Source organism: Urocitellus parryii, chromosome 15 (assembly GCF_045843805.1).
Source record: "Urocitellus parryii isolate mUroPar1 chromosome 15, mUroPar1.hap1, whole genome shotgun sequence".
Taxonomy (NCBI): Eukaryota; Metazoa; Chordata; class Mammalia; order Rodentia; family Sciuridae; genus Urocitellus; species Urocitellus parryii.
The window spans coordinates 32,024,373-32,037,349 of NC_135545.1; the positions used below are offsets into that span (position 1 = coordinate 32,024,373).

General features: G+C 49.9%; 1 protein-coding gene across 1 annotated transcript in view; it reads left to right on the forward strand.

Annotated features, from left to right (window-relative positions):
* The first annotated feature begins 8,487 nt into the window (after nucleotides 1-8,487).
* Slc6a2 (solute carrier family 6 member 2) overlaps nucleotides 8,488-12,977 on the forward strand; it is a 34,450-nt gene continuing 29,960 nt past the window's right edge. Inside the window, exon 1 of the mRNA XM_026392277.2 lies at nucleotides 8,488-8,755. Within this exon, the coding sequence (XP_026248062.2) occupies nucleotides 8,488-8,755 (268 nt within the window). The remainder of the gene's footprint in view (nucleotides 8,756-12,977) is intronic.

Here is a 12,977-nt window from a genome sequence, read left to right on the forward strand (position 1 = left end):
AAAGCGGTGACCTATGAGGATATGATTCCTCCCAGCATCATGGAGCCTTGATAAATGTGACCCCTTGACCATCGTAATAGGTGCTGCTACCCCCATTTTACAGGTGAGGAAACTGGGGCTCAGAAGAGGCAGTTCATCAAAGGCAAGGCTTAAAACCAAGCTTTTATTTAGGAATAAAATCACTGAAAAGATCACATTCATAATTGTTAGACCATTCCACATTTGCTATTTCAATTTAGTCTTGAAATCTTAAAAAAATATTTATTTATTTATTTTTAGTTGTAGTTGCACACAATACCTTTACTTATTTATTTTTATGTGGTGCCGAGGATTGAACCCAGGGCCTCGCACGTGCTGGGCAAGTACTCTACCACTGAGCCACAACCCCAGCCTTCAGTCTTGAAATTGAAAGTCAGATAAACCTAACTTAAAATCATGGACAAGATCTCTGCCTCCCACAGACACAGAGGAATTAAAGATTTTTGGTACCAATAACCAATAACCCATATGCTACCTAAGTTGCTTTGTATGTATTTATTCATTTAATCATCTCAACAATTCTGTGAGGTAAGTTCTATTATTCATCCTCATCATCTTTCCCATTTTACAGATGAGGAAAGTGAGGCACAGAGGAATAAAAAGGGAACTTGGTCAAGATTTCATGGATAGTTAGTGGCGGAGCTGGAACTAAAATTCAGGCCATGTGCCTTCCAAGGCCAAGCTTTTATCTGCCTTTCCAGGCTGCAGAGAAAGTTCAGCCAGGTAAGTTTCCCAGGTGTAGACACCAGTGGAAAGGGTAGGAAGGTAGTTGTAAGAATCAGGGTCCCAAATGCTTTACTGGTGAAGCCACAAAACAGTGTTTCCTGAGGGAAAAGGGTGAGCACAGATAATTAAGGGTGGTGATTTTAAAGGATCGAGTCTGAAAATCATCCTCAAACTGTTTTTTTTTCATATTTTATTGGTACAATCTAATCTCAAAACTGTATTAAAATGTGTTATACATTAAGGAAGACAAATACATGTTCTTGGAAGAGAAAACTGAATATTGTAATGATATTCATTCTGCCCGAATCGATCTATAGAGTCAATGCGATCACTGTTAAATTGCAATGAAATCTTTCAAAAAACTCTGAGTTGATTCTTGAAACTTGTATGGAGGAGAATTGTCAAGACATTTCCAAAGAAAAAGAGCTGGAGATCCTTGTCCCATCAGATAAGATAGTGTGGTATTGCTCAGGCACAGAAAAACAGATGAAGAGAGAGCCCAGGAAAAGTCCAAACATACAAGGAAACTTAGTTAAAGATGGAGAACTCGCTGCAGATCAGAGCAGAGATGTTAACTGCCTAATGACTGGATGAGGACAATTTGTTTTCAGTTATTTGCATAAAAGTTAATGAATTGAAATCCCTACCTCACACCCTACTCAAGAAGGAATTCTTGTTCCTGACTAAAGACATAAATATGAAGGGCAAAGCTCTCAAATTTTGAAGTATAATTTAGGAAAATATCAGTTAGGAAAGGACTTTTAAAAATTAGACATACATATTTAAAGGATTTAATTATTGTAAAAATAATAATCTCTACGAAAATCACCCTCAGTAGAACAACAACAACAAAAAAGGGGCTATAACACAACCAAGTGAAGGTGTTTGCAGCATATTGGACAGAGGTTAGTAGGACCCAGAATATTTTATGAACTACGTGAATTAGAAAAAGTCGAGTCTATAGAGAAATTGTGCATTTCACAGAGGAAAAAGAAACACAAATGAGCCACAGCATGTGAGAAGACGCTGAGTGTCTTTAGAAGTCAGGGAAATGCAAATTAAAACTAGAATAAGACACCATTTCATACTCAAAAGACAATCCAAAGTTAAAAGCCTGGATACTACAAGTTAGTGAGGAGGTGAAGAAATTAGAAGTGAGGAATTGATATACTGCTAGAGGTGTAAGGGCCATAAGCACTTTTGAAAATAGTTTAACATTACCTGGTAAGGCTAAACAAACACCTACCTTACAAACTAGCAATGCACTTCTACAGAGAAACCCTAGACAGATTTGTGCACGTGTATATAGGAGTCTAGTCGACATCACAGACAGCCTGGTTTAAAGTTTTAGAAAGAAGACAAAAATACAAATATCCTTCACATCGAACAAGTAAAACAATTGTGATTATTCATTCAATAGAGCCAATACGTACAGCAATGAGGATAAGCCAACTATGGCCAACCCCACGCTCACAAATAAATCTAAAAAAAATTATAGTGAGCCAGAGAACTCAAGGACAATATCTACACTGTAAGGCCTTTTATATCAAGTTAATAAAAGAATAAAACTAAACAGAGTATTGTTTAGAAATATATTCATAGGTGGTAACACTATAAAGAAAAAGAAGGAACTGGGGATTGCTGAATTCAGGACGGGGTGACCTCTCTGTGGAGGGAAGAGGGGTGAAGGAACCTGCTGAGGGAGAGACACAGGGGACCGTGGGACATGGATGTGTTCTCCTGAAACTGGAGAACTGGGTGAGTTCTTGTAGGTTCCCATAATAATAATTACTATTATTTAAACTGAGGACTGGTCACACCTGGGATCTATCCTTTTTCTTACGTATGATAAATTTCATACATCAATTTAGAAATGCTGAGCCTCTCTGCACATTCATGTGATTACCTTTGGACTGTCTGGTCTCCTGACAGAGGACAACAGGGCATGAAGATTTCTGAGATTTTTGTCTTATTCTGTGGTTCCTGGAAGGACAGAGACCTCATGCCAAGCAGATCACGGCTCATCCCTGTCAACCAGCCGCAACCCCCTCTGTCATGGAGAGGAACACTATCCAGGTGTGAGACTCTGTCCCCATAACCTTCACGATCATGGTCAAAGGGCGTGTCTGGGAACTCAGAGGGGAGGGACACTGAGCTCCAATCTGGACACCTTCTTGTCTCCTTCTGGGGCTCTTCTCCTGACATGGGCATTGTCTGTCTTCCGTCTTTCCACGGTGCTGCGCAACTTGCTGGTCGACTTGACCACCACCACAGTTTCCGAACACATCAGAGCTAGGTGACAGCTCCCAGCCGAGCCCTTCCCGCCACACCACCTGCACTCTGTCCTCTGCCCCAGCACCCTGCTCTTGCTCCACCTGGCTTCCCATGCATTGGCTAAGTCCACCCAAGGATGAGCTCAATCGCTCATTCCTATCAGCACTGGAAGGACTTGGATTTTATTCTGAATGAGACAGAGAGGAGAGAAGGGGTGGAGTTGGGGGGAGAAGGATCCAAACTCATTCCCAAAGGTCTTTCTGGCAGCTGTGTAGGGCTCAAGCTTCAAAGGACAAAGGGATAAATCGAGGAGGCTACTTAGAGGCCATCATGTCATCCCAGCAAGAGATAGTGGCTTAGAACAGGGAAGTCACCCCAGCACAGAGATGCAGAGATGTGACAAGACCTGGAGCCCACAGAGTGTGCTGCAGGGTCAGATGTGGCAGTGAAACAAGAAGAGTCCAGGCTGACTCCGGGGTTTGGCCTGAGGGAGGGAGGGAGATGGCCATTCCCTGGGACAGGGAGCAGGGTGGAGAAGCCGGCCTGTGCCTGTGTTAGGGAGGGGACCTCCAGGACTCTGCTTGGGACATGGGCAGTTCCAAGGGCCTTTTATTACCCTCATAGAGATGTCCAGTCTCTTGTTGGATGAAGGCATGTGGAATTTGGTGGGGGTGGGGGAGACACAGACAGAGGACACACTTGTGAAGGTCAACAGTGGAAGACAGGCCAGTACCCGGATGGGGTCAGCTGGGCTAAGAACTTTAGGGAGAAGACTCTAAGGACTGAGCACAGCAAATGGGATGGAAGCCTCAAGGATCCCCCAGGGGGCTCAGTCAAAGTGCCCTGAGGGAGCCCAAGGGCACTCAACCACTGAGCCCCATCCCCAGCCCCACTTTGTATTTGATTTAGAGACAGGGTCTCACTGAGGAGCTGAGCACCTCGATGTTGCTGAGGCTGGCTTTGAACTCCTCACAATCCTCCTGCCTCAGCCTCCGGGGCCACTGGAAGTACAGACGTGCTCCACTTGCCCAGCTCAGAGGGGTCTTGTGATGAGGAAACTTTCATGCTATTTGTGAATACTGCACAATTTGGATAAATGACCCATGACCCTAGGGAAAGTTAACTGCAATGAAACAGATCTGATGTCCCTAAAGGAGTGGGGAGAGGGAGGGAGGCAGGAGGCAGACTCCTTTCCTCTTTCCCCTTCTTTTCCCCCTTGGTGCAAATGGAGGTGAAGACTGACTGTACCCTGAGGACCCAGCCCCGTATGCCAGGCCCCTGGTGTCTGCAGGGAGATGGCCAGGCTGGACCCACAGCACCAGCCATCGCCGAGCATCCCATGGCCTGTGTCACCAAGGGCCATAGTAAGTGGAAGTGACGCCTCCCCAGAGACCATGTCAGCTCTGATAATGCTCCAGCCTCCTGCCCACCACTTGCCCTCAGGCTGCCTGGGGGGCAGGATGCAGGGCACCAGGAGAAGCCACATGGCCTCATGGCTTTTGGAGCTGGGAGCAGGGAGTCTGGGCCGGAGATGTAGGAGACGCCTTCCCTTCTGCTCAGCCTCAGCCTGGTGTCCACACTGCTATATCCCAGATGTCTCTGAAACCACAGAAGGAGCTCTTGCTGATTGGTCCTCTGAGGGTGTGCATGTTGCAGGTGGCGGGTGTGTGGGGGGGTGTCGCTCCTCTGGCCCTGCAGCGAGTACTCCCAGGGCCCTGCCCACACCCTCCTGGCCAGTGCAGACCGGACCCTACAGCTTCCTGCTGCAAGTGTCTGGGACTCTGGGGGAAGCCTTTCCTTGGCAGCAGAAGCATGATGTCCCCATGTCAGGTGGGCTGGAAATGTGGGAAAGCCAGTCCTCAGGTGCCACCCAGGTGGATCGACACGCCAGCTTCCTTGCCCCTGGATGAGACGACTCCAGGCCATACTCGGTGTCTCCAAGGTCCCAGCAGCAGACATACCAGATGGCCCCAGCACTAACATCTACCCTCTGTTGAGGGTTCATTCCCTTTCCTGTCTCACTCCCCTAATTCTCTCCCAATGCTTCTAGCAACTGCCTCCTAAATAAACTACTTGAATTTGAATCTTTGCTTCAGGTTCTGCTTCTAGAAGAATCCAATACAAAACCACCCTCAACCCAATCAAAGAATGAGATCTCTTCTAGTTCTGTTTTATAAACCTTTTCTGGATACTATTTATACACTAGGATACATCCAGCATTGTCCTTGTCCCTGGTAGGGAAGTCCTCTGCGTAACTGAACTACACAAATATATACAGCAGTATAAAAGCAACCAAAAGGTATTTGACTCTGTTGTGAGAGACGGTTATCAATCAGGGAAGGCTTCAGAGGTGACGTAGGAGGTTTTGGAGGATGAATAGGAGTTCTCCATAAAGACAATCAGATGGAAATAGCATATTTTAAAATTTAGTAATGCATAAAAGAAGAAGCATAAGTTCAGGGAACTACTATTCATGGAGTTTCCCATGTTGCATGTGTCAGAAGTGGCAAAATCTTTAGTGAAAATGAGGAATTAGAGTGGCAGAAGATACGGTTACCCGGACAAGTCGAATCTTGTCTACACAGCTGAACATGTCTAGATATTGTCTTGGAAAGATGAAAGGGTTTTTGAAAATTGTGGGTTATCTTTTCCTGATTGCGAAAATATCAACTGTTCATTGTAGAGAAGTTGGCAACTACAAAGAAGCATAAAGAAGAAAATAAAATTACCTCGAGTCCAAGGTTAATTAAATCACATTGATGTCTTGGTGTGTCTCAGAGGAGTTTTAAGCAGAGGAATAAGGTGGTCAGACTTGAGTTGTAGAAAGAATCCCGGCAGCTGGTGATGATCATGTGGCTGGAAAGATACTGGACGTGGGGCGACCAGTCAGGAGACAAGAGGCCCCTCTGCTGGGCTGCTGTGGGAATGGGGGGGCGGGCTTTGCAAGGCTTTTAGGAATGGGAGTCTCAGAGTTTGATAATCAGATGGATGGGGCAGGGAGTGGAGGGCAGGAGGGACCCAAGTGTCTCCAACCATAAGTTGTGGGAGCCAGGCAACCGGGGTTCTCATTTCAACTCTGCCACTTCCCACCTGTGGGAACTAAGATAACTTGTGCCCTCAGAGCCGCAGTGTCCTAACCTGAAAACTGGAAAGATGATTCTGGGCATTCTTCCTTACAGACTTGTCACAGTGGTCCAAGCCCAAAGGGGATAAGTAGCCTTGATGGATGGGAACCTGTGTTCGCAGATCTCATCCTAAAACCTCTGCTCCCCGCTTCCCCTGGTCTCCTGCCCCCTGCCTTCGGTCTCATTCATTCACCTCACTTACTAACTGATGCTGTATTATTGGATGTCACAGGTCCTGGGAACACAGTGGTGTATCAGACAAAGTCTCTGCTCTCCTGGAGTTCATATGACACCCAAAGGGAGTTGTCAAATCAATGATTTTGGACTGTGATGTCATGAAGGGAACAAAATAGGGTGGTGTGTTTGAGATTGAGAGTGTATTTTTGGATTTGAGAGGTTAGGAAGGGATCTGAGTAGCTCAGGCAGAGGAAACAGCAAGTATAAGAGTCCTGGGGTGGGTTTTATCTTTGGATGCTAAAAACAGGGGGAGGGCAGTGTGGCTGGCTTTATCCAAATTCCTACCACCCCTTACTTTCGGATCCAGCTTTACCAAACTTCCATACTCTTATGGTTACAATCAGTCCCCACTATACTAAGATGTGACCCTCTCTTTACACACTGGGTTGGGAACTCCCTGTTGGCAGGAACTCCCCATAGCTCCTCCAGCCTGCTCTGTTGAAGCCCGCGGCAAGTGATCATGAATCGGGTGTCATGAATGAATAAATTAATCATCACCTGACAAGTGAATAAGTAAGCAAATGACCACCAGGCGGTCAGCCACCAAGTGGCCGACTCTTTGCTAAACCCTACCTTCTAGAGTTTGCTGACCCCACTCCTCCCCCACCAACCCCTTACCCTGCCGTGCTTTCTCCCATAGTGCACGTGACCTTCTTCCCTACTACATAATGTGTTTGTTATGTTTCTTCTTTTCCCCTGTCTCCCTGGACTAAATATCAACTCCATGTCATCAAGAATCTTGGTGGTGTCATCCACGAATGGGCCTCAAGGAGCAAGTAGGAGGAAAACGCAAGAACCAATGAGCGAAAGGGTGAACCAATGACTAAATAGATGAATATCAGTTCTTAACCTTATAAAACAGGGGTCACAACCCTCAAAGGTCACTGCTCAAGACAGTAACCTTTCCGCCCGCTGAGCCCGTCAAAACCACCCAACGGCCAGAAGACCACCAATTGGAGTCCAGGGCAGCGAGCAGAGCATTCGTCCCTACGGAGCAGGTAGTGTGAGTGGCCTGTTGCGGATGACAGCGCTGGCTGTGCACAGGTCGCCCTTGCCAGTCCTTTCTTGGACTTTCTTTGAGGACTTTTCTTTGAGACTTTTCTAGGAGTCTGTCGTCTTCTGGTGAGAATTCGGAATCTGGTGTCCTTTGGAGTGCTCCAGCGCAGGATGGAGAATGTGCGCTCCCGGGTCCCCTGAGTCCTTGGGTAGCCCGCTCCCGCCGCCCTTGGCCCGCAAAGCGCCCCCGCCCCTGCCCATCCCCGGCTGTCAGTCTCCATTAGTGCTAACAGGCTCCAGACAGAGCGGGCTGGGCGCTGGGCTAATGCAATCGGCGCGTTACCTGGGGCGCAGGCTACATTACCAGGCCGGCCTCCGCCCAGCGTGGCCAGAACCAGCCAGCCCACGTCCCGCTGGCCGCCCCGGACTCCAGCGCTCCTCTGGCCGCGCCCGAGTGCCACGCGGCGGAGCCCAATCCCGGCTCACTCCCCAGAACCGGCAGAGCGCAAGGCACCCGGGTCCCCTTGCTGCCCCACACGTGAGTGCGCCTTGCGCGCGGGACCGGGCTAGGTGTGCAGGGAGACAGACCCAGGCTGACGCCCACGAACTAGAGTGCCCACAAGTTTGAGTGCAGAGGCTCCTGGGGCTGTTGGAGGTGGCCAAGACCCGCTGTGGGGAGGAGGGCGGAAAGCGCAACTGGCACTGTCACCGCGGGAAACTTAAGCCTTGGTATGTCCAGACCCGGCTGTTTGAGGGCGAGAGCGAGCAAGAAAGTGAACCAGAGAGAGCGCTGCGGGGTCTTCTTCAGTTGGACTCACAGGGAGGTCCAAAGCGGTCTCCACCTCTGAGTTTTGTCCCAATGGTGCGCGTCACAACCTCTATATCCAGTTTTTTCCAACAGACGTAATCCCTTTCCTGCGAACCGCGAGTCCGCTCAGCGCGCGCTGATCCCAATCTCCCCAGTGGTCTCTGTTGGCACAGGCAGGAAGGACCCCCGCCCTCACCAAGTGACCACTTCTTTTCCTTTGATACGAGCAGAGCTTCTGCGTGTCTCCGGCACCGCTGAAAGTCCCTCTAGCCAGCCGCACCCATGCTTCTGGCGCGGATGAACCCGCAGGTGCAGCCCAGCGGGGAGGACCCTGAACCCGAGCCGTCCTTGCCCGCTTGCCAAACTGCGGATCTGCTGGTGGTGAAGGAACGCAACGGCGTCCAGTGCCTCCTGGCTCCCCGCAACAGCGATGCGCAGCCCCGTGAGACCTGGGGCAAGAAGATCGACTTCTTGCTGTCGGTGGTCGGCTTCGCCGTGGACCTGGCCAACGTGTGGCGCTTCCCCTACCTCTGCTACAAGAATGGTGGCGGTGAGCACCGGGTGGGGCTGAGGCTTTAAACTCTGGAGGCTACCTGCTGTGGCTGGTAGGGAAGCCAGGATACACGTGGGGGAAGAAGGAGGAGACACACGGGCAAGTCTGGGGCATAGGAGGGAATCAGACAGGCCCCAGGGAAAAAGAATTGCCCCAGAGGAAGAAAGAAATCGAGGAAGGACCTTGAAACAGGGCAGAGACAGGGGTGGAAGGATGGGATCTAGGGCACCTATTGAGTGAGGAGCTCTGACCCTTTAATGGTCCCCAGAAAAGGAGGTGGAGATTTGGAGAGCTCTGGAAGGACCCCCAGGAATGCCTGTGATGCAGGGTGATTTAAACACTCTGGGCCTGGGGGCAGGGGTCCTGGGTAGGGAGAGGACAGAGGATTTGGGTTGAGACACAGGGTAAGCGAAGCCTGGAAGAGACTCTGGCATCTGAGACTGCTCTTTTGCTGCTGAGGCAGTTGTTTTGCTGCAGGGGGCCATGTGTACCCCCCACTGGTAGGATTGGGTCAGGAGATGCCTCCAGCTGGCCTGGGCCTTGAGGTGGGAGTCCTGGGTAATTGGGTGAAGCCTCTAGCTCCACAGGTCCTGGGAACATTGCAGGGCGGAGTGGGAGAGGGGCCTGGAGTGGACAGTGGAGTTGTCCCCTGCTCCTCCTGCTGGGTGGTCAGATTACCGCTTGCCCTGGAAGGGGAGCCTGGAGATCACCAATAGTCCAATCAAGTAAGATGAGGCAGAGCCCTTGGAAGCAGCCTGGGAGTCAAGAGGCTATGTCCTTAAAGACTAGCTCCTTCCCGAGGGCCCTTGTCCCTGGGGTATCCAAGTCACCCCAGTCCTACCATTTGTTCAGGGATGAGCTACGGGATGCCCTGCAGGGATCTCAGGAAAGTAAGAAGAAGACATTGGTCCAGTTCTAGAAAGTTCTCTCTCCCCTGGTCCATCCTTCTAGGTTGTGGCTGTGGCCCAGGACTCAGTGGGAGGGAGCTGGGTAAAGGGAAAGCGCATGACTAGCACTCACAGTTCTTGGCTTCTGTGTGTACTCTGGACATTTGTTTGGGGATGGGCAGTGATCAGTGCTTGCAGCAAGGGGCTGGTCACCAGCAGAGGATACTGTGTATGGAAACAGTCCCCATCCCCTGAAAAAGTAGATCCCACGTTGGAGCCAACAGATGAGGGTTTGTGTCTGGGATCTCCTTTAGCACTTCCCGAGATGAGTCTGTCCCTGTCAGATGCTGCAGACAAGGTGGCTGGGACAGTAGTCCTCAGCTTCAGGAGCAGCTGGGGTCCTGGGCTTGATGGGGGCCCTCTCTACTCCCTAATGTCTGGCTCTAGGATAGCCATGGACTATCCTAGAAAGGTTAAAAAAAAAAGAAAAGAAAATTCAATCCAGAGGTGAAACTTTTCCACATTTTCCTGCTGTCGTTCCTCAGGGGTTTCAGGGCAGAGTTGAGCTTTCTGTCCCTTGGGACCCAAGGAAGAAGAAAATGCAGCCGCTCAATATTTTTAGCAGACAGAGAGATGATGAATGAAAGACAGATTGGGAGACCATAGGACGTGCCAGCCAGCCTGTCCTCAGTGACCGTCCTAGACGACTTGTCCCTAGACAGCAGAAGCCTCTGTCATCAATCAGCAATATTTATCTGGGTCCCCTCAGTTAGAGGCACAGTTCTCGACTCTGTCGGGTCACCTAGATGAATGAACCAGAACTTTTGCCTGCCAGGAGCTTGAGACTCAGAAGGTCCTCGTTGTCCTGCTGTGATCAGTCCCTTTCCTTGTCACACATGTTTGTTGAAACTAAATGCACCCCAGATAGCCCACTGGACACCTGAACTAGATAAATACTCTGGGGCTCCATTGACACTGTGTTCATTCTGCCATTGCCACCAGTACAGACAGAGCACCTGCTGTGTGCAGGACAATAGACCAGGTGCCTCGGGGACAAAATGGAGCAAATTTGTCACAGGTTTCAAATCTGAGGTGAAGTTGGCCAGAAGCTCCATGTCCTAGGCTAACCGGCCCCTTAATGGCCCAGAGTGGCCCAGTCATTTGTCTCTTTGTGGGTCTTGTCTCCCAAACAGGATGGAGCCCTGGAGGGCAGAGACGGTGACTGGTTTCTTTTTTTTTTATCTCTGGATTTCTAATGCCCAAGATAAGGCCTAGCTAGACACTGGAAATGTGGTGGGAGGTGCCCAACAAACTCCTGTGGAATAGATAAATGGGTGAGATGGTCCAGGCTCTCAGAGACCTGCTGCCAATGCAGAAAGCACCACAGAGATACAAGGATGACTAAGGAAACAAAGCCTCATGTGCAGAGGCCCTGGTGGCCTGCACAGTGGAGATCTTGGCTGTAGAGTCCAGGGCTCCAGCCAGGTGGTTTGAGCAACTGTCCAAGCCTCTACTTCCTCCTCTGTCAACCTGAAGTGCTGGTGTTCAGCTTAAAGAGTGCTTACGGTCCAAAGGCAGGAGAGCCTGGCACAGAGTGTGACCTAGCAAAGGTGGCTATGTTTTTTTTTTTTTATTATTATCAATCATCATCATCATCATCATCATCATGAGTGACGTGGATGGGAGAGGGGACACGTGCTGTAAAGGTTTAAGGAATTGCTTAGGAAAGGTTCAGTGGAGCGGGGTCTGTGTTTGGAGTTGAGCTGCCCAGGATGGAGGGGGCAGGGGCAATCTCCAGGGACAGGCAGTATTTCAGCCATGCATCTGGGACAGGCATGTACAATTCCACAGCCATCTCAGAACAGGAGGGCAGGCTGAAGAGATAAAGTCAGAAGAGATAAAGATGGAGAGGCAAGTTGGGGCTGGGCTATGGAGGCCTTGACTGCTAGGCTAAGGGCTGGGGATGTGTGCCAGTGGATTTCAATTGGCAGGCAGGAGAGCACAGGTTCCCATCTGGGAGCAGGCAACAGCTCCTTTTCTAACTTACTGCTCCAGGAGATGTTTAGCAGGTCCCCTCTGGGCGTGGTCTCTGCTGAGACCTCCTAGTTGGCTACTCCTGTGGATCAATTCTCACCAGGAATTCTGAAGTCAGCCCCAGAGATGAGAAGCGGACAGGCAGGTGGGAATTCCTGCACTAGTGGAAACAGTCCAAATAAACTGAGTTTGAATCCTGGCTCTGTCACTTACCAAGTGACCCCAGCCATCACTCAGCCCCTCTCTGAGCTTCAAGTTCCTTAGGAGGGGAACATGCGCTTAGAGGATGCCCAAGATCCATCCATTTGCTGTGCCCTGGCTTAGGGCTGTACCCAAGCCGTGTCTCACCACCCTGTTCTCTAACAGCCTCCGGTCTGTGTGCTCTTCCGGTGCCAATATTAACACAGACACTCTCAAAGTCTTGCTGTTCACACTGGCCCAGCTTGGAGGATGTTTTGAAATGATGAAGGTGCCAATAGTTTAGGCCCCTGGCTAATATTTTCTGGATGAATTGCTGGGAAAGATCAGCCTGTCTGAACATCTTCCCGAGGCCAGCTGCTGGGATGACAGGCTGTGGGTGGTGGTGGGAGGGGAAAGTCATTCTCAGTTCTGGGGCTTTGTTTGGACCCTCTTGGACTCAATCAAGAGGCAGCAGCAAGCAGCGGGCTATTTCCAGGGTTTGAAATTTCCCTCTGGTGATCTTGGGGCATGCTGGGGGTTTGAATCATTGACATTTGCTAGAAATGTGGCCTCGGACAAGTCACACACCCTGTCTGATCTGAGCTCAGTTTCCTTGGGCAGGAAAGCCGAACAACCACTGTCCCACAGTGCACCTGATATAGTGTCTCATAATCAGGCCTCAATAATATAGATGCTACTCTTTTGCTATTGGTGGATGAGGGCAGCTGTATTGGAGATCCAGGAGTGGAATGAGGTCCCGATTTTGCAGGGGGTAGAATTGATCCTAAGAAGGAACAGATGAAGGTAAATAAGGTATTGGCCTGGGGCCCTTGCATGGTAGGAAGACTTAAGAATCAAGTGTGGCGCTTTGTTCCAGTCCCTGACAGCCTAACTTTTTCTCACTCTAGATTTTTTTTCCCCTGGAAATTGTGGATTGACCTTCCTGGAGGTGGTCCATGAGGGTCCCATGGGATGCTGTGGTTCTGAGCCCCCCGTGGGTTTCTCATCCTTCTCTAAGAAAGCTCAGGGCCTCGGGCGCACATGGGCCATTGGAGATCCTCCTGGTTGAAAACCTCAGGAGTCTCAAAGCCAAGTGAGGTGGTGACTGGTACAGAGGA